At 51.4% G+C, this 21,250-nt stretch overlaps 6 protein-coding genes across 6 annotated transcripts; 5 read left to right on the top strand and 1 right to left on the bottom strand.

The window, feature by feature from the left end:
* Positions 1-973: 973 nt before the first annotated feature.
* On the top strand, positions 974-2,875 carry N7496_005423 (putative MFS transporter; the record flags this gene model as incomplete). Its single annotated transcript, XM_056698352.1, has 4 exons — positions 974-1,124; positions 1,211-1,373; positions 1,439-2,500; positions 2,560-2,875. The coding sequence occupies 4 exons, from the start codon at positions 974-976 to the stop codon at positions 2,873-2,875; spliced, it is 1,692 nt and encodes a 563-aa protein (XP_056556877.1).
* Positions 2,876-4,581: 1,706 nt separating this feature from the next.
* On the top strand, positions 4,582-6,531 carry N7496_005422 (putative phthalate transporter; the record flags this gene model as incomplete). Its single annotated transcript, XM_056698351.1, has 7 exons — positions 4,582-4,830; positions 4,974-5,102; positions 5,159-5,276; positions 5,342-5,487; positions 5,555-5,772; positions 5,834-6,295; positions 6,408-6,531. The coding sequence occupies 7 exons, from the start codon at positions 4,582-4,584 to the stop codon at positions 6,529-6,531; spliced, it is 1,446 nt and encodes a 481-aa protein (XP_056556876.1).
* Positions 6,532-7,258: 727 nt separating this feature from the next.
* On the top strand, positions 7,259-10,526 carry N7496_005421 (glycine decarboxylase subunit P; the record flags this gene model as incomplete). Its single annotated transcript, XM_056698350.1, has 2 exons — positions 7,259-10,403; positions 10,471-10,526. The coding sequence occupies 2 exons, from the start codon at positions 7,259-7,261 to the stop codon at positions 10,524-10,526; spliced, it is 3,201 nt and encodes a 1,066-aa protein (XP_056556875.1).
* Positions 10,527-10,899: 373 nt separating this feature from the next.
* rglA (putative rhamnogalacturonase B) lies at positions 10,900-13,006 on the bottom strand (the record flags this gene model as incomplete). The annotated part of the gene is made up of 7 exons (XM_056698349.1): positions 10,900-10,929; positions 10,998-11,054; positions 11,140-11,530; positions 11,613-11,834; positions 11,888-12,524; positions 12,579-12,680; positions 12,751-13,006. The coding sequence occupies 7 exons, from the start codon at positions 13,004-13,006 to the stop codon at positions 10,900-10,902; spliced, it is 1,695 nt and encodes a 564-aa protein (XP_056556874.1).
* Positions 13,007-17,129: 4,123 nt separating this feature from the next.
* On the top strand, positions 17,130-18,943 carry N7496_005419 (putative serine peptidase, family S28; the record flags this gene model as incomplete). Its single annotated transcript, XM_056698348.1, has 3 exons — positions 17,130-17,339; positions 17,396-17,610; positions 17,698-18,943. 3 exons carry the CDS (start codon positions 17,130-17,132, stop codon positions 18,941-18,943), a joined length of 1,671 nt encoding a protein of 556 aa, XP_056556873.1.
* A 551-nt stretch (positions 18,944-19,494) lies between these two features.
* N7496_005418 (cytochrome P450) lies at positions 19,495-21,246 on the top strand (the record flags this gene model as incomplete). Its single annotated transcript, XM_056698347.1, has 4 exons — positions 19,495-19,944; positions 20,017-20,677; positions 20,732-20,998; positions 21,080-21,246. The coding sequence occupies 4 exons, from the start codon at positions 19,495-19,497 to the stop codon at positions 21,244-21,246; spliced, it is 1,545 nt and encodes a 514-aa protein (XP_056556872.1).
* Positions 21,247-21,250: the final 4 nt, after the last annotated feature.

Here is a 21,250-nt window from a genome sequence, read left to right as displayed (position 1 = left end):
TTAGGCTTTTTGTACATTCTTATCGCATCCTTATCGGCGCTGGCTCGCCCCAACGTTTATTCTCCGATGCAAGTTGCTCTTAGAATCATATCAAATCTGATGTGAGCTATTCCAATTAATGCCAGTTTAATACTCAAGGCTCCAAACGGACTGAGAAATGTTATTCTAAGGAAGGGGTATTGTCGATGTTAGACTAGAGCTGTCAGGCTATAGTGTATAACATTTCGCCACAATGATGCTCCACCACATGGCAAATGACAACTAGGCAGGTGGAATTCGTGTTTCCAACATGTGTACCAGACACTGAAATTTCTATTATGTCGAAGACAACTGGTCGGAATATTTGTACCGAATCTCACCAAAATGAGCCAACACCTGATGTGTGCTTTCGTTCTCAGGTCAACCCCCCCCTCGATATATATAGCCAAGGTCAAACCAAAGTGATCTACACCAACACACGTTTCGAGTACTTAAGCTGATCACAAGCGGTTACACCGATCGGCTTCCTCAAGATTCTGAACAGAGCAAGAACGTATATCGCAGCTTTTCAATATCTCCCCAACAATTTCTAGTAATCAACTCAACCTTTCCAGATTCACCCTGCCCGTGTAACCACAAACCCCAATGTACCTAGATTCGCGTTGAACAAGATAAGATGTTATCTTTTGATCATGACGGGGTTGCCTGCCCTGCAATATGCCGTGATAGGCATCACACTCAAGGCCCTGAGAGAGTCAAACATCATGTTGTGAACCGAATTGTGATGCAAATCAGTACATGCTCCGTTGTTCATGGCGGGCAGGGCATCTAGAAGGGCCTGTGCCGTCTGATTCTGGAAAACGGAAGCACCAAGGGATCGGAATCGACGGAATGCTCTTCCTGTTGTGCAATAAGACCATTCTGTTTGAACTTTTTCCCCGGCTATAACTCTCCAAACCAAACCATCGGGGCTTTCTGATGAGCACCGTATTCAATGTCTCTTCTCCAGGATGGTTCTGTCCACACAGTTATTGATGGCCACAGGGAGGCAGAGGGTGTTGAGATTCTGTCACCAATAATGTTGCGAGATGACGACTGCTATCTCCGTACTCGGCCTCAAACAGCTCTCCCAAATGACACCAAGAGTCTCCAAGCATACAAGCACTCCACCATCAAGCGGATTGGCATGTGCCATCTTCGTTCATTTGAACCCACTACTAATGTCGTACAGTGCAGGTAGTCTTCACGATTCTCGCATGTAGCCTGGCCTCTGGTATCGTTTTTGGATTCGCAGCGCTGAAGCCGGTCCTTATCGAAGAAGGTGTTTTCCACGATCTTTGTGGTGATGAGGATCTTCGTGACGATGGCCATTTATGTCCGGAGCAAGATTTGAAGTATGTCTGATCTATGTTTTGAGAGCCTTTGGTTTGTTAAAACTCTGCTGAACCACGTGTCTTAGGCTGAATCTTTTCTATACCATCGGGTCTACAACAGCGAACATATCATCCATACTAGCAGGTGGAATCCTTGATCGCCTTGGGTCACGATCTTGCAACATCCTAGGATGTATTAACCTTTTCCTCGGCTGTGGAATGATGGCAATATCATTCCATTTCTCACGATATCGATGGTTGTTCGTTGGAAACTTCCTTCTCGCTCTCGGGGGTACCTGCATTTTCGTACCGTCATTTCAAGTTGCGAATGCCTTCTCACAATATTCGGGGCGCATCTTCGCTCTCATAACTGGCGCATTTGACGTCTCTGCGGCGATATTTCTGATTTATCACGTTGCTTACAGGGCTTCATATCAGTCTTTGACACCATGCATGTTTTTTTTGTGGTTTACTGCGGTGCCGATCTTACTCGCCATCGGTTTTATCGGCATCATACCAAAGGATGGGTATGGATCTGGTATTTTGCCAAAGAATGAACTGGGACTTACAGAGAACCGTTTCGAGCAAATACGCCCCAGTCAAAATGAAACCCACCACAGAGAAGAACACTACACTGGGGACAGAGAGCGCTGTTTACTTTTTCGAGTGAGACTGGGCAAGTGGACAAAGTGCCTCGGCACTAGCAAAAAGAAAAACCAGCGAGCCAAGAATCACGACAGTCAAACGCACACCGGCCAAGTCCGGGGTATCCTCCACAACTTACCTGCCCGCCAGCAAATGACCTCGCCATGGTTTATTCTAATCACTGTCATGACAATTTTACAAATGATTCGGATGAATTATTTCATCGCCACTATACGCATGCAGTATGCATATTTACTCGACTCGACAGCTCAGGCAAAGCATATCAATGACTTTTTTGATATCGCCCTCCCACTAGGAGGGATCCTATCGACTCCTATCATTGGCTACTTGTTGGATAACCTGAGACTCGAGAGGGTACTTGGGTTTATCGTTGTGTCTACCACTATAATTGGGGTAGTCAATTGCGTTCCGTCCGCTGGAGCTGGCTATGTGACTGTCGTATTATTTGTCTTACTACGACCTTTATATTACTCTGCCATGTCGTAAGTATACCATTCTCTGGTATATCACCTTCAAGCCTTATTGGTTCATCATCCTCTAGCGACTACGCCATTAAGGTCTTCGGATTTGCAACATTCGGACGAGTATACGGAACGATCATCTGCCTCTCGGGTCTGGCAACTTTCTCCCAGTATGGACTCGATGCACTGACCCAGGGCCCATTCAACGGAAACCCGACTCCCATCAATGCTGCCTTGGCGTTAGCCGGATTAGTCGTTGGATGTGCCTTGGTCGGGTTTGTATCTATCGCAGGAAAACGTGTCAGCTCGGAAGGAGCCGGAGGATTTAGCGACGAGGAAGAGGAGCAACCACTGCTGGCGGATGTTCCGGATGAAAGGCGGGGATATATGCAATAATTGGTCCGAATTGACGCCGAATTGGTGTCGTTTTGCCGAGGGTACTGGTTGCGAAGATAAAGACAGGGTCGATAGCCAGACAAGTATAATCAAAGTACGCTTTTCATATCATTGCACAACACAGGCGATGTTATCCATGAGATATGTACAAACCGGTATAGACCCATCTAGTCCTCGCCTATCGTGACACCAACTGATTTATACCAACCGATTGGACCCGTAAAAAGCTGGGGTAAAATCTCCACGTGGGGCCTATGCGGCTGTCCAGCCTCGTCTGTTAACAATCCCTGTCCCAAATCCCAAAATCCCCGATCGATACATTCTTATTTGCAGCTCAAGATCCAAGTCGGCTATATGATACACGCTAGTCCCAAGTAATGAGATCATACGACAGGGCTAGCGAACAGACAAGGTCCAGCCAAGATGGGGGCTTTTGCACCATGCAACCATCACGAGTGGTGGCTAGTGCCAACAAATCACCCACATCCGCGACATGCCGCGGTACATTTCAATTTCCAAGCTCTTTCACTCCTCTTTTTTTTTTATTAAACTTTCTCTCTTATATTTCAAACAAGTTGAAATCCAGCAAGGAGGTGTTGCACCTCGTATACATCCCGTGGTTCCCATCGCTAGCTCTCGGAGGCAACAGCCTACTTTCGCCCGCCTCCAAACCTTAACTTTCTCGGCGGCCCTGACTGTGGGGGCGAATACTGTGGGGTTTGGGGTATCTACACAGCGCTAGGAAACCAACGCAGACAATCTAAACCAATAATCTCTCTCATAAACCACCCATCCCTTTACAGACGCTCGACATCCCACGCCTTTAAACCCTGATCCCTATTCCTTTCGCGTATCTCACCCCGACAACGACCCTTCTTTGCTGGAAACTCAAAAACTCAAAACCTTAGATAGACACACCCGTCGCAGGTTCGTATGACCCACAACCCTATTATTCCCCCATCCAGCAGCAGCTGACGACACGATCTCGCCTCCCACTCGCACTGCTCCATCGCCAAGTCGCCAAGTCCACACCATCAAGGTCTTTTCCCCCGCATTTCTCCCCGGCCCAAACATCCCCAGATCGTCACCTTGTTCCACGCCCGCCACCCTGGCCCATCGCTAATTCTGACCCGTACACTTGCACTGCCCAGCCTTGTCTGTGGAGACAACACCCCTCCTTTTGTCTCTTGTCGAGAGGGGACGTGTCTCGCGCAGCCATTCCCGAGTCGCACATACTCCGGGCATTTCGTCTTGCACCGAGGTAGTTTGCTGTTTTCTGTCGGCTATTGCTAGTGGAAAGTGTTTGGTGGCGGAGGGGTTGGCTAAAGACTGGAGGGCTAGATTTGCTGGGCGAGAATTATGGAGTCGATATGGAGATGGAGGGCGCTAGGGCTTGGAGGGGAATCGTTTTCCTAGTGGTTTCTTTGTTGGATCTGCTGGTACGGTACTCTACTACTCTACTCTGCTATGCTAGTCTGTTCCGCACGGTAGCTGTGTTCGTGTTCTTTGTTCTCCGACTACCTTATAACCCCGGTGCCCAGATCTAGTTCCCAGAGAAGAGATAAATGCACACTACCCCTCCATTATTTTGAATATCCGCGAGGATCCTTGTTTCTTGTTCTTGTTTCCCCCAACCTATTATCTTCAACGCATTATCCAATCAAGCCCCTTCTTATTCTACTTCTTTGTCAACGCCGCCACGAATCATGTCCGACGAAAAACCAGGCAGCGTAGATCGCATCGAGGATGTCGCGGGCCAGGAAACGCCTCCCAGCGATTACGATGAGGAGTTCACGCCGGAGGAGCAGAGGAAGATTATTCGGCGGATTGATATGCGACTGGTTACGATGACGGGTTTGGCGTATTGTATCTCGTTGATGGATCGGACGAATTTGAGTGCTGCTGCTATTGCAGGGTATGTTCTGCTTTACTTTCTGTTTTATATTCTCCGAGATGTTTGTTGCTAACGCATATGAATCGATTAGATTGAAGACAGAGTTGAAGTTGAGTGTTGGAAATCGCTATGTGAGTATCAACTCCCTCCGTATTCTACTCAGCCACGAGGTTCGTGTATACTAACAACCGCATCCCGGTATAGTCCATCGTCGTCCTCATGTTCTTCGTCCCCTACATCATCTTCCAACCACCAATGACCATTTTAATCCGCAAAATCGGACCGACCATCTTCCTGAGCACGATCATCATGACTTGGGCGGTGATTATGATTGTACGTTTAGCCGTCGTCCTTAGATGACTCTTTCTTTTCGCTAATGGCCCTCGCAGGGAACCGGCTTTGTCAAGAATTGGGGTCAATTGGTCGGATTGCGTGTTCTGCTCGGTGTCTTGGAGGCAGGATACTTCCCTGGTTGTGTCTATCTGTTGTCTTGCTGGTATACGCGATGTAAGTTGTCGAGCAAGGGATTTCGTTTCAATTGAGAGGGGGTTCCATGGCTAATACTGTTCAAGATGACGTTCAAAAACGGTTCTCTATTTTCTATTTGATTGGTTGTGTTGCTTCGGCTTTGTCTGGTATTCTTGCTTTTGGCTTGATGCAGTTGAATGGCCAGCATGGGTTGAGTGGTTGGCGGTGGATTTTTATCCTCGAGGGTGTGGTATGTGGCTCTTCCATGGTCAATGAGGTTGCATTGGAATATCTGGATTGTCTGACACTGCTATTAGATTACCGGGGCTATCGGATTGCTTTGCTATGTCTTCTTGGTCGACTTCCCCGACCGGGCAGCCAAGTCCTGGAAGTTCCTCAACCAAAGGGAGTGTGACTTTATCGTGCGACGCATCAACAATGACCGCAAGGATGGAAACTTGGAGGCTTTCTCGCTGGTCAAGTTCCTGCGGCCGGCTGCTGACCTGAAGATTTGGGGCTTCGCTATGATCTTCTTGTAAGTACCACCATTGACACACTGCGACACCATCCAAGCAGACCACTGATGAGATGTCCAGCTGTCTGACCACCGTCACCTACGCAATTGCCTACTTCCTCCCCATCATCCTCATGGAAGGTATGGGCTTCGGAGTCGGCGCAGCCCAATGCCTCGTCGCTCCACCCTACGTCTTCGCCGGCATCATCATGTACGCGACCGCCTGGTTTGGTGACAAGTACCACGTCCGCGCACCCATCCTGATTTTCAACGCCCTGCTCTGCATCATCGGACTGCCCATGATGGGCTTTGCCAAGGGTGACGCTACTCGGTACGCGGGCGTGTTCTTCACCGTGGCCGGCGCCAATGCCAACATTCCCTCGTGCATGGCTTATCAAGCGAACAACGTCCGTGGACAATGGACGCGAGCATTCTCGAGTGCGACCCTGGTGGGCTTTGGTGGATTGGGCGGTATCGTTAGTAGTTTGGTGTTCCGTACTCAGGACGCGCCGGAGTATCGGCCGGGAATGTACGCCGCGCTCGCGTAAGTGACTTCAACCTCCACCTTATCGGGATCGCTTATCGGGAGGGCTGGATTCTCCCTTGGCCTGGCGGTGTAACTGTCTGGTTCTGTGCTGACCTTTTATCCCCTGCAGATGCAATGTGTTGATTATTCTGATTGTGTGTGTGATGAGTATTTGGTTCCGATTCTGCAATCGACAGGCTGAACAGGGTAAACGGGTGATCGAGGGAGAGGCCAGCTTCCGGTATACCATTTAATCGAGCCGGGGCGAGTCCCGCGGGGAGAGAAAGGAACCCGGGGGTTTTCTTGGGTGGATCACATGTCATCTGTAGTTCATGTCGCCTTCATACTGTAGGCATTTTCTCAACCATTCTCGTTCAATTAGCCGTCCAAGTAATCGTAGTCAGTGTAGCAACATAGATCTTCTAGATGTGATCTCACCCTTGGATCGATCGGAGGCCGTGGAGAGAGCTCTCCGGGAGTGAGCGCGAAGCCGGAGGGGAATCCCCCTCGATGTGGATCCCCCGACTTTATCGGTGGAAATCGGTGGAGAAGAAAGAAGGAGGTGAGTGAGTCCAGGGCGACTTTCCCGTCGGAAAACCAGCGGAAGCGCGTCCGATGGCAGGGGTGTTTTGCCCTGTTTGCACTGCCGATAAGCCCGGTCTAGACTGTCATTCGCCCGATAAGCGTCCTTATCAGTCCCGTGAAATGTTTCCCGACAATCTTTTGCCCGTTGCCCGCCCCTCGGTCAAAGATGCGTTCGATGGAATCCCGAAAAAAAATTAAAGCTTTTGCCCTTAAGGAAATAAATATATCATTTCCTTGACCCTGGTTCTTTTCTCCCTCACTCTCTCCCCTCTTCCCCTCCCTCCCCCCTCCAATTGCTTCTTGGGTGCATGTGTTGAGGCCCCCCTTGGCTACCGCCCCTCAACAAGATTCCCGACGTCACTCCGTCACTTTCCCCCCCGGTAGCTTCTCTCCAGCATGGCAGCCTCTTGGTTTGCCCTGCGTGGTGGCCGACAGCTGGCCCTGCGCTCGCGTGTGCGTGTCGGCCCTTCGCCGGTCTCCCTGCGCACTGCTTCGGTTGCACCATTGAACATTACTCGCCGCGCTCTGCATACTTCTCAACATGCTAGTACGGCTACGCCCGCTCGCCGCGGTGTGTATACTAGCTCCGTGAACGCTCACGGTGATCCTCACCCCGAGGACATTTTCCAGCCCCTCGACACTTTCCCCCGCCGTCACATTGGCCCCTCCCCCGAGGCCGCCTCGGAGATGTTGGCCGTCTTGGATCCCCCCGCGGCCTCGCTCGACGAGTTCGTCAAGCAGGTCCTTCCCGAGGATATCCTGTCCAAGAAGGACCTCAAGGTTGCCGAGCCCCATGCCGACATTAACCTGTATCGCTCTCCCATCCAGGGTGGTCTGGGTGAGACCGACATGCTTAAGCTGCTCGATACCTACCGCAAGCAGATTGATATCTCTGGCAAGACTTACATTGGTACTGGTTACTACCCTACCATTGTCCCTCCCGTTATCCTCCGAAACGTCCTTGAGAACCCCGCCTGGTATACCAGCTATACCCCTTACCAGCCTGAGATCTCCCAGGGTCGTCTCGAGTCCCTGCTGAACTTCCAGACTTTGACTGCTGATCTGACTGGCCTGCCGTTCGCCAATGCCTCAGTCCTCGACGAGGCCACTGCCGCCGCCGAGGCCATGACCATGTCCTTTGCCACCATGCCCATCTCTAAGCAGAAGAAGGCTGACAAGTCCTACGTCGTCTCTCACCTCTGCCACCCCCAGACCATTGCCGTTATGCAGTCCCGCGCCGAGGGATTCGGAATCAACCTGGTGGTCGGTGATATCATGGCCAATGACTTCCAGCTGGTCAAGGAGCAGGGAGACCACCTGATTGGTGTTCTGGGTCAGTACCCCGATACTGAGGGTGGTATCAACGACTTCCAGTCTCTCAGTGACTCCATCCACAGCCAGGGTGGTACTTTCAGCGTTGCCACCGATCTGCTGGCTCTGACCGTTCTCAAGGCCCCCGGTGAGTTCGGTGCCGACATTGCCTTTGGTAGCGCCCAGCGTCTGGGTGTCCCCATGGGATTCGGCGGTCCCCACGCCGCTTTCTTCGCTTGTGCCGACAAGTACAAGCGCAAGGTTCCTGGCCGTGTCGTTGGTGTCTCCAAGGACCGCCTGGGCAACCGTGCCCTTCGTCTGGCCCTGCAGACCCGTGAGCAGCACATTCGCCGTGAGAAGGCCACTAGCAACATTTGCACTGCCCAGGCTCTGCTCGCCAACATGACCGCCATGTACGCCATCTACCACGGCCCCGTCGGTCTCAAGTCCATTGCTCAGCGTATCATGTCCATGACCTCTCTTCTCCGTGAGAAGCTGGTCGGTCTCGGTTACAATGTCCCCTCCCGCTCCAACGTCGAGGGCGGCGCCGTCTTCGACACTCTTGCTATCGAGCTTGCTGATGCCTCCGAGGCTGATGCTATCTACGCCACTGCTCTCAAGGCCAACATCTTCCTGCGTCGTCTCGATGGTAACAAGGTTGGTCTCTCCTTGGACGAGACTGTCGGCCGCGACGAGGTCAAGGGAATTCTGGATGTCTTTGCTGCCTACAAGGGTGCTTCCCCCGTCGAGGTTGACGGTACTCTTGGCCTTGCTTCCGTCCCCGCCAACCTGGAGCGTACCTCCCCCTTCATGACCCACCCCGTTTTCAACACCCACCACTCCGAGACTGAGATGCTCCGCTACATCCGCCACCTCGAGTCCAAGGATCTGTCTCTCGCCCACTCTATGATTCCCCTCGGATCCTGCACCATGAAGCTCAACGCTACCACGGAAATGATCCCCGTCTCTTGGCCCGAATTCTCCCAGATTCACCCCTTCATGCCTGCCGACAAGGCCAAGGGTTACATCCAGATGATCGATGATCTCGAGGCTCAGCTGGCTAATATCACTGGCATGGCTGAGGTCACCGTGCAGCCCAACTCTGGTGCTCAGGGTGAGTTCGCCGGTCTGCGTGTGATCAAGAAGTACCAGGAGGCGCAGGGCGATGCCAAGCGCAACGTCTGCCTGATCCCCGTGTCTGCCCACGGTACTAACCCTGCCTCCGCTGCCATGGCCGGTATGCGCGTCGTTACCATCAAGTGCGACACCAAGACTGGTAACCTGGATCTAGCTGATCTCAAGGCCAAGTGTGAGAAGCACAAGGATGAGCTCGCCGCCTTCATGATCACCTACCCCAGCACCTTTGGTGTCTTCGAGCCCGGTGCGAAGGAGGCTTGCCGTCTCGTCCACGAGTACGGTGGCCAGGTCTACATGGACGGAGCCAACATGAACGCCCAGATCGGTCTCTGCTCCCCTGGTGAGATTGGCGCCGATGTCTGCCATCTCAACCTGCACAAGACCTTCTGTATTCCCCACGGTGGCGGTGGTCCCGGTGTCGGCCCCATCGGTGTGGCCGCCCACTTGGCTCCCTTCCTGCCCTCCCACCCCACCAGCGAGTACCTGCAGACCAAGCGCGGTAGCTCCTCGTCACCACCCATCAGTGCCGCCCCCTGGGGTAGTGCCAGCATCCTGCCCATCACCTTCAACTACATCAACATGATGGGCGACCGCGGCCTGACCCACGCCACCAAGATCACCCTGCTCAACGCCAACTACATCCTCTCCCGCCTGAAGCCTCACTACCCGATCCTGTACACCAACGACCACGGCCGCTGCGCCCACGAGTTCATCCTCGACGTCCGCGGTTTCAAGGAGACCTGCGGTATCGAGGCTATCGATATCGCCAAGCGTCTCCAGGATTACGGCTTCCACGCGCCTACCATGTCCTGGCCCGTCGCCAACACTCTCATGATCGAGCCCACTGAGTCTGAGAACAAGGCCGAGCTGGACCGCTTCTGCGATGCCCTCATCTCTATCCGCCAGGAGATTGCTGAGGTTGAGGCCGGCAAGCAGCCCCGTGATGGTAACGTTCTGAAGAACTCTCCCCACACTCAGCGTGATCTGCTCTCGACTGAGTGGAACCGTCCTTACACCCGTGAGACGGCCGCGTACCCGCTGCCCTTCCTGTTGGAGAAGAAGTTCTGGCCCACTGTTACTCGTGTTGATGATGGTAAGCACCTCACCCCTTTTATACTCCTCTTAAATCATAATGTCATCCACTAACTCTCTTCCTCCAGCTTTCGGCGACCAGAACCTCTTCTGCACCTGCGGCCCCGTCGACGATACCGAATAGATATATGATACCCACGTTGCGTTGTGATTAAGATTTAACTCTTTGGTCTAGTCTCGCATAGACCTTGCATTGTTTGATTATACGTGGATCCTTTAACTGGTCCGCGTGGTGTTTCTTCTTGTGTATACATTCAACATTTTTATTACTTTTCTTTCTTATACTTTTTCTGGGCTGCTCTTATGGGGTTATGATGATGACTTTTTTTTGTTGGTAATGGCTTTTAAAGAGCAGTAGAGCTGAATTGATTCAACATGATAATCTTTCAATGATTTACTTTGTATTGTGTAGTTCACTTGGAATAGATGAAATCCAATCAGTTCACGTGAACTATATTGCCTAGTCCAGCTAGCTGTAGCCCTGCCACAGCACCCATCTACTGGAATAGCTCCACGCAATCGAAGATCTAGACAATCATCTCGTTAGCAAAATTCCCTTTATCAGCCCATCAGGATAGTTTATCACGTCACTTACAAAGTTCGGACTAAGATACTCATCCCCCGAACTCCCCGAAATGACCGAAATAGTAATCTACCGAAACCGGGTCAGCAAAACGAACACACCCTTTCCAAACCCCAGCCCCTCAACCAACTCCACAAGTACAAGAAAGACATACCGTATTAGTTCCAGCAACAATAGTCCCACTCGGCAAACTGACATCATAAACCTCCCCAAGCCCCCTATACGCACCCCTGGTCACACCTCTCGAATCCAAATTCGTCGGCGCACTCGGCGCACTCCCCGTATAACTATTAACCGTGACCTGCGGCCGGCCACCCGCGAACGAAAGCGTCGTGCCGATGCGCAGCGTTGCGGCGCCGGTTTGCGAGGACGTTGCGGTGAATTTTATTGTTATGGGTGAGTTGACGGATTTGAAGATCGCCATTGGGAAGGATGATGCGCTGGAGCTGCCGACTGTGTATGTCGAGGTGGAGGTCCAGGAGGACATGCGGGAGTCTGAGGGGTGCATGCGGAGTTGGGAGGCGGCGTTTAGGAAGCCTGTTGGTCTGGAGAGAAGGGAGAGGGATGGTTAGTATGGATATTGAGTGGGATGGGTAGGAGGGAGATATTGGCCGGGGGTGCTCTTACTGTCCGTCCCATTCGCCAATTTTGAAGAGTGTTGTTCCTGTTTTCACGGAGCCGGAGATATTCTTGGTTGTCGTTGATCCTGCGGTGACGGTTACCGAGCTCGTGGCTACGACGTACTCGCCCTGGTAGTAGACCATAGTGTATGTGCCCGGTTTCATGGCCGGGGAAGTGAAGCTTCCGCTGGAGGAAGTATAGGTCCAGTATTGCGCGGCGTCATTATACCTGCTTGTATTAGCTAGATTCAAATAAACCCGTTCAATCGGGGGCCTACTAACCAATGAACAACCCAATCCAGCGAGGAATCCGCGCCGGACGCTGTACCGGAGACATATCCACGTCCAGACGTCGCGACGTATCCCGTAATACCGAGGTCCGCGAAGAAAGAGGTATCGATGTCCGTGCTTGGAGTCCCGCTGCGACTGAAATACATCAGGTATGGACCGTGCAGGCCCTGGCGGTATGACTCGGTCTGGACGTGGCCCGAGTTCATGTACCAGTATAGACCGGTGTAGCTGCCGACGTTGTTGGTGTTGATGTCACTGGTGATGTTAGCTTTGGCAATGATTTCCGTTGATACCAAGAGGGAGTGGTGTACCGGTGGAAGGGTCCTCCTGCGGATGTCTCGTATTGATTGAGGATCATGCAGACTCGGTGGGCAGATCCAGACACGCCTGTCGTTGTCAGTAGTTGCGAAGAATTTCAGGGGGTGGGTGTGCTCACAGTGTCGCTGATCATCGATGAATCGCTCGCTGGAGTAGAACTTGCTGCGGGTCTCGGAGCCAACTAGATAAACATCTGATCCCTCGATGGCAGTGCCGCCGTCGATGTTGGAGACTGTTCCGAAGGGTTCTTCGTTCGGGAGAAGGTCTGCGTTGAGACGGGCGATGTAGCGAAGTTCGCCGACCGAGGGTTCTTGAGCAAGTCAGTGAGGATTCCATATCTCAGTATATTTCCCATGATACTAACCGGCGGTGGTATAAGTCGCCATGTAGATGATAGGGTCACCGCTGTGTGCGACATAATAGTGTGTCAACGTGCTTGTCGTGCAGGTAATCTTGATATAGTCGCCTATTTCCATTAGCCCTCTCGTTAGCAACAATAATGTGGAATGCTTCGTAAAGGTGATAGGATAACCAACCGCTCTGCGTGGCAGTGACAGTCGCACTACCCAATCCCGAGCCAATATGCGATCCTGTCGACTGATACTGCAACTCAGATCCATAGTAATTGATCGAAGTAATATCGCAGTTCGTCCGATCAACCGTAAACTTGAGCGGGTTACTAGACCCAGCATCAACAACGTAAGTATCAGTGTTAGTAGTAAGACCGAAAGCAGCATCCACCCCTTTACCCCAAAGGGCCAGGGAAGCCACAACAAGTCCGGAGAAGAACATGGTCGAGAATCTCAGCGAAAACGTGTCAATTCTTCACAAGACAAATCCCACGCGCCAACCGCTCTAATATATCACATCTGCTTGCCTTGGAAGCCCAACGCTCCATTCTGAAAATGAACTCAATCCTGAACGGTGGATATTCCCATTATCCACGCTCCGTCCCTGCCTAACCTCCGAAGATCATCCTAGTTTGGGGTCAAGTTCCACCAATCTTGGTGGAAACCCCCTTCTTGCAGAATCGCGGACAGAACCTCCATTCGTCACGGCAGCTAGCTAGCCCCGGTATTTCAAAATGCGGATCTTCTCCGAACGCCCGAATTGCAGTTGTGGCAGGGAATAAAAGGTTCCGCCCTGATGTGCCAAGCCTCCGTTGCTGAGACGGGCTTGCCAAGAGTATCCTGCAATTCCGTGTGGGGTAATGGTGGTTTCAACCAGCCCGGCGAATAGAGTGTGAAACTGCACTGTGGTCTACGGTGCTCGGCTAGTGTTTGGTTAACGTATGAGTTAGTAACAGCCTTTCGGGATCAGCGATGCCCATGATCAGGTTCATCGTGATCTCAGATGAGGGGGATGTCGGTTTACTTTATAGCGAAATCCCGACGGAGGTCTGAATACCCCAGTGTTGCTAGCAGTACACTCACGACTGGATCACCACGACAAGTATGCAGCGCAGCGCCAATGACTCCGACGGTCAAATTCTTTGCCCAAGACTCACGGTCTCTCTTGTTCTTCTCAAAATTCCTTGAACGAAAGAGACAGGCGGGGCAAATTCCTCTTTCACACATACCTCCAAGCCAGCATATGACTCGCTATATCAATAACATTTCAGGGGCATATATTCAGCAGAACCAAATCTGGACTCCTCCCCGTCGCCAAGACATTTTGCGGGGTACAGCAGCGCGCCACGAGCACTACTGGTGGGTAATTATGGGGCGTCGGAGGTAAGAGAATAGCGGGGGTTATACTCGGTCTATCTCTGTCCTAGGCGTCTGTCAAGGTAAACAGAAGATTTATTAGTTCAATTCTTGAATGTTCTGCAATTTTTAGTGCATGATGCTTCCGTGTACTATTGGGATTGCCACTTAGCGCGCCGTATATTCCTAGTCAGCTGGTAAACAACTACCATTGACCCAGCTAGCATCATCGCTGGCGAGGATTACCGCGACTCGAGGGACTACCCTCTGGGCGACCAGGTCATTTCAATTGATTTCAATGGTTGATGAAGTCTCACAACATTAGATTTATGGTGGTCCTCTTCAAAATGGGAACTTGGGAATAGGTAGGCAGTAGTCAGAGCAATGAGGATTTACCCGGCATGTCGCTTAGAAAGAGTCAATGGTATAATATTATTCAGGCCAACCATCTCTTCAATGGGTGAATAAAAAAAAGTTGGGATAAATCCATGATTCCCTGACAAATTTATGTCTAGAGCCCAGGATGCGCAAATGTGTACTTGCACAGTTGTACGGGAGAAAGACGGACTTGACGCTTACACGCATGTTTATGTCCCGCGTGATTTCGTCGGTTAAATGCAGGACATCGGTTTTTAAGCTCTACCAGGTGAATACCCGCGTAGTTAAACAAGGTGGTCGACTTATTCCATCGGAATTGAGTATGTCTAAATAGAGGTGTCTTCATCATATATATGCTAAGATAGACGTATTCTTCTACAATAGGTTCCGGTAACCAGGCTTCCTATTTTATTTTCATCTCAGACGTCCTTTCATAGGTTTATATATAGCTCGAGGACAAATTTTGGATTTTCTATCACCTGTTTGATCTGGGATAATGAGATGGATATCAATAGCTTCTCGTCTGCACCAGACAACGGCGAAGTGTGCCCGGTGTCAATCTTGACGGACTGGCCCATCCCTCGAATGACCAGAAAGCTACTGCTACTTCTCCTCCGGCAGTAGCCGAGTCTCCGCAATCGACGGGCAAGAACTGCTATGCCCCGGAGTAGAGGCTCAAGAAACGAATCTCACTTTGGTGATGATGCTGATAGTCGTCGAACGCCCTGCCATTCCCTCTGATACCCACCCCGGGATCGTGGTCGTGAGCGAGGTCGCTCGCCTAGCTATCGCAATCTTACAGAGACAAGTTGCCGGAACGAATAATGAGGTACCCTACGCGTGATATACGATGACAATAAGCTTAGTAGTAAGAGAAAACAGAGGCAGTGTAAGCTGGGTAATGGCCATAAGGTAATGATAGACTGAAAGGGAAGTGACAGCAGAACTGACAGTAGTAGAATGACCTTAATCATAACGGCGAGAGGAGAGGGACTGGATAGTAGAAAGAGATGGAGCTAGTGTGAATTAGACCACAGTCAGGACATAAAGAAATGAGTATGAGTAGGATAGGCTAGACCCTTTTCATTCTACTTTTTTGCTCATACAGTTAGGGGATTACTAGAGCCACCCCCGCCCTTGTCTCCAACCACCCCGCCCGGCCAGGTAATTCCAAGCCAGCCTGGGTTGCCTATCTAGAAAGGTAAAATCGTCTAAAGTCTAGGGCATCCACAAGAAAGCTACCTCGTAGTTTTATTTATATGTGATCATTCAGCGTCGGTTGGCCCTGCTGCCCTACGATTCAACACGATCGCACCACCAAGACGGAAAGAATGCCGAGCTAACCCTGAATCTTCGTGTTGATTTCTTAATTAGGTTGAGCGGGGTCGATCCTCTGTTTACATTCTTCAACACTTCGAGCAGTCTTTTACAGTACTCCTTGCCAGAGCTTGGTGTGCTGGTGTTTGTACTCCAAAAACATGTCGGCTGTTCAGAGTACCTTGATGGATCTCACTTATTCCAATAATATGGCCTTTTCTTTTCCTTATCATTAAAAGTGATATCAAATTAGCTTCGTTTATAGAATCTCCCAGACCAGCGGTCAACATTCTTCCCGATCGAGTAACATTCCAGAGCCCCAAGCCGTTTCCAGCCCGCCCTGCACCCATCCACTGTACCAGAAACACAGCCCACTCGATCGCAGTCACTAGAACACCGGCGAGCCTGCAGAGCTGAAGTTCCGACTACAAATTTCATTCACGTTCTTCAATACCCCCTCAGGCAGAATATCCACAAGAACAATATCAAGCCCCACCGATTGTCCTCATGCAGGCATCCACCTCAATCACCACTTCTAAACGCCACAACCCGGCGATGCCATGTCTAATTGCCCTTGATATTCCTGAAAATTCCTGACCGCCTGATCATCGACTGTATCCAGTGTACACAGTTAACCGAATAGAGTACCCGGTTCCGGATCGCGATCCACGCGAGCCACGATCTAACCCTCGCGTGGTCCCTTTTTTTAGAGCGTGTTGAGTGTCTTATTTCGGAAATTGCCGATAATCATAAACACAGCCGCTCTATGAACCCGTAAATTAAAAATTACTCTGAGTTAAGTGGTCTTAGCTGGATGAATCGGACTCTCCTGGTCGTGCGCCTGATCCCGGCTGCAGGATCTACGATCAAGGCGCGCTACGCTACGTAGTATGCAGGACACCGTAGTCAGTAGCCCAGTTGTAACAAATCACACAGCCACCGACGGAGTCCGGCCCTGGGTGGCGGAGTCCGGTGTAAAAGGTTAATCTTAATGCACCCAGCTGGGCCAGCACGATGTAACAGCTTTATTTTGGAAGGGGAAGGTAGGGAAAGTATAAGAACAATACTGTACTTACAGTATATTGTGTTTTGTGAAGCATTGCTGGTGCCTAGATAGCAAAAAAGCAAATTGTGCCAAGCGGTTTGGAGGTTACATTAGAAGAACAATCGAAATCAAATTCAAGCCGCACGCGATGATCTTTGTCTCGGGTGCCTTCTGCCGAGGTTGCCCGTAGTTCCACTCAGTGCCAGATTGGTGGGATACCTGCAGTAGCCTCCGCAAACAATAGTTATCGTAGTATTGTTCTTGTAGTATTGTTCTCGGAGGCGTCGCTGGCACTATGCCCGAGCCTGGGACTGGGATTGTGGATTTATTTATTGCATATATACCAAGGAGGCCTGCCATTCTCGGCGACACGAGGAGTTTAATAAATTAGAGAACGACTTTTAGAATTGCATTTGCTTTGCATTCTTCGGGGTTGAGATTCGACGCTTTGCTTCTCAGTTAGGGAATCATGCGGTACTCTGTGCTGGGTCGGGTGGCTGTTGCCATGGCTGGGCTGTCTGGTACAGCTGCCGCTATGGGAATGGGTGCTATTCGACGGGAATTAAGGATGGCTGCGGAGATGGGGATTAATCCTGATCTCATGCTGAAGCAGCAGAAGTCTGCGCATGCGCTAGCACAGGATGCTGACTCGGATAGTGTGCTTGCTAAGACTGTTTCGGTGAGATCAAAAAGGACTGAATGATTGATTTGATGGGTGGTGTTGACATAGAACAGCTTCCAATTGACCACGGTGATCCCTCTGTCGGAAGCTATGAGAATCGCTACTGGGTCAATGATCGATACTACCAGCAGGGAGGGCCTGTGATCGTGTATGATGTCGGCGAGGCGACCGCAGAAGCCTCAGCGAAGCAGCACTTGGGCAATTCGACTTCATTCCTCATGGAGATGCTGGATGACTTTGGGGCAATTGGTATTGTATGGGAGCATCGGTATGTTGTTCATCATCTCCTGTTTGTGTGCTGCTTTTAGTACTGTTCTCTCTGCGATAATTACTTACCAATCTGTTCATGGTATAGATACTACGGACAATCATTGCCCTTCAACGTCAGCGAGGACACCCCGCCCGAAGACTTCAAATACCTCACGAACAAGCAAGCCTTGGCCGACATCCCATTCTTCGCGAAGAATTTCACACTCGACGGACACGACGAGGATCTGACCCCGGCTGCTAAGCCGTGGGTCATGGTGGGAGGCTCATATTCCGGCATGCGATCTGCTTTCACTCGCGACGCCTATCCCGATACCATCTTCGCCTCGTATGCATCTTCAGCTCCCGTCGAAGCTCGGGTGAACATGAGCATGTACTTTGACCAAGTCTATGCCGGAATGGTGGCCAACGGATACTCGAACTGCACCAAGGACATCAAAGCGGGACTCGAGTACATCGACGATGAACTCTCCAAGAACGCCTCTGCAGCTGCCGCAATCAAGAAGCTCTTCTTCGGCAGCGGCGCAGAGAAGAACAACAACGGCGACTTCACCGCAGCTCTGGCCGGCATCTATGGCTATTTCCAGGCTTACGGCCTCGGTGGCGGCGACGCTGGCCTGGGCGCATTCTGTGAGTATCTCGAGACAGACGCAGCAACCCTCCAACCAGCCGGGCCTCGTGGATTCGCACCCTACCGGGGCAAGAAGTACGTCGCCGAGCGATTCGCCTCGTGGCCCACGTTCGTGGACCTGATCAACTTCAACTATGACACTAACTGCCGACAAACTGACACCACGAAGCCGTTGGAGTGCACACTGAATCCGAAATCCACAGACCCGGACACGATCAGCTGGACCTGGCAATTCTGCACGGAATGGGGATATTACCAAAGCAACAACTTCGGCCCACACTCACTACTCTCCAAATTCCAAACCCTCGAATACCAACAATACACCTGTAACCGACAATTCCCCGACGCCGTGAAAAGCGGTCTCCTGCCCAAAACCCCGCAAGTCGACGCGACAAACAAGGAAACCGGTGGCTGGACCATTCGCCCCTCCAACGTGTACTGGAGTGGTGGCCAGTTCGATCCCTGGCGCACGCTGTCGCCGCTAGCCACCGAGGATATCGCGCCGCAGGGTGTGACGTTCACGACGGAGATCCCCAAGTGTGGCGTGGAGACGGGGGAGGATAAACTGTTTGGGTACATTATGGAGAATGCGGAGCACTGTTTTGATTTGATTACCGGGTTCGGTCCGGGGAAGATCTCGCGGGGGTACTTTCACGAGGCGTTGAAATCATGGTTGCCCTGTTTTAAGGGTGCTGCTCTGTGAAGTATGCGTCGGGATTGACCCGAACTGTCCAGGCAGTTCGTTCCGGGGATGACGATGAAGGGGGAAAGAGGAACCCACTAAGGCGGGCCTTCAGGGATCGGCGTGGTGGAGACCCGTCGCTGGTGGATTTTCATTCGTTTTGTTCATAAGATAATTCTTGCTGATTGGCTCTGGAGAGTCGCAAATATGATGTGTAATCTTCTTCGCAGTTTCGGGTAGTCTAAACCCTTTTCTGGTGTGCTTGCGATGTCGGGAGGAAGAGAAGAGAAGTCAATCATTAACTTTGTTCCGGAAGGAAGACCTGATGATCAGCACGTGCTGAGCTGCCGAGGATTTTAAACTTCCCCGCGGTCATTCAATTTGGCTGATCGGGGATTCTTCTTTTAATCGACTTCGTATTTCCATTGACTCATACCTCTTCCATTCTTTTGACAATGCCTCTTTCCACTCCTTAATCACTATAGATCACCACCAGCACTGAGCGTCTACAGTTACCATCTCGCATCACGTCATATCTAATCGGAGATTTACGGGCCCCGCAATTACTCACGATGCTCCTCAGCCCGGCCATCGTGCTATTCGGCGCTTTATACGCAACCTTCGTAGTCCTGCGTTACCTCGTCCAGTTACACCATCACCGGAAACTCGCCAAGCAGTTACACTGCCAACCCCCAGCGACCGGCAACTCAGCCTGGTTCGGCATCCCGGCGTTTTTGCGGCTGAGCAAGGCCGTCCGCGAGAAGAGATGGATTGATTACTTGTGCGATCAGTTCGACGTTCATGGCACGACGTTTACGCAGCGGTTTTTGTCGCGCAAGTTGCTTACCACTATTGAGCCGGAGAATGTGAAGGCTATTCTGGCGACGCAGTTCCAGGATTTCTGTTTGGGAACGAGACATGAGCAGTTCTATCCGTTGTTGGGAGATGGGATCTTTACGTTGGATGGAGCTGGTTGGACACATGCCCGTGGGATGTTGAGGCCGCAGTTTACCAGGGATCAGGTATGTCAACCTTGCATACACTAAAGACAGCTTTTCAAGCTCTGTTGAAGCTCATCGTCTAATTTTCCCCAGGTCGCCGATCTCTCAATGCTAGATGACCACATCACCCATCTAATCAACCTAATCCCCAAAGACCGCAGCAGCTTCGACATCCAACGCCTCTTCTTCCTCCTTACCCTTGACTCCGCCACTCACTTCCTTTTCGGCGAATCCGTCGGCTGCATGTCCCCCATGACCACAGGCGTCCTCGAAAAGTCCGCCGTCCGTAACGCCCAAGGCTTCGCCGAAGCATTCACCACCGCCCAGGATTACCTCGCCGCGCGATCGCGCGCACAGGGGTTATACTGGGTGATCAACCCCAAGGAATTCCGCGAAGCGAATCGCCGCGTCCACGAGGTCGTCGATCACTACGTGAACGTTGCGCTGGAGGCGAAGCGCAATCCGGATCGCAAGCAGGGTGACGGTCGGTATATCTTTTTGGAAGCTTTGGCGGCGGAGACGGATGATCCGAAGATGTTGCGGGATAATATGTTGAATATTTTGCTTGCTGGTCGTGATACCACGGCGAGTCTTCTGTCGTCGACTTTCTTTTATCTTGCGAGGTATCCGCAGGTGTTTGCGCGACTGCGTAAAGAGATTGTTGATGCGTTTGGGGATAGCAAGAGTGCGAATGTCGAGATTACGCAGACTAAGCTTAAGGATATTCCTTATCTGCGATATGTCTTAAACGAAGGTATGTCTTCTTGCGAATCTGCTGTTGATGACAGCTACTCACCTGCGACTCTAGTTCTCCGTCTTCAACCCCCAGTTCCTGTTAACTTCCGTGTCGCGACGAAAGACACTTCCCTCCCCGTCGGAGGAGGTGCCGACCGTCGATCCCCGGTATACGTGAGAAAGGGCACACTGGTCGCCTACAATGTCTTTACAATGCACCGTCGCACCGATCTCTGGGGCAAAGATGCTCGCACGTTCCGGCCGGAGCGCTGGGAAGAGAACGCCAAGCATGGCTGGGAGTATCTGCCTTTCAACGGTGGCCCGCGTATTTGCCTTGGCCGTAAGCGAACCCCTTCTTTCGTGCATGCCTACATATTGATGTAGCTACGCGAGGTTTGAATTCATACTGATCTTTATACAGAGCAATATGCCCTTACCGAGGCTAGTTATACCGTCGTCAGACTGTTGCAGCACTTTGATTGTCTTGAGAATGCGGACCCGGATACCCGGCTGGAGCCGATCAAGAATTCGAATTTGACGATGATGCATGATCATGGTGTGCCCGTGAAGCTTTATGCTTCGCAGTAAGCCT

The sequence above is a fragment of the Penicillium cataractarum genome, assembly GCF_028827025.1.
Source record: "Penicillium cataractarum strain IBT 29864 chromosome Unknown utg000004l, whole genome shotgun sequence".
Taxonomy (NCBI): domain Eukaryota; kingdom Fungi; phylum Ascomycota; class Eurotiomycetes; order Eurotiales; family Aspergillaceae; genus Penicillium; species Penicillium cataractarum.
Note: the sequence above shows the minus strand (reverse complement) of the source record. Positions and strands in the feature narration are given on the sequence as shown.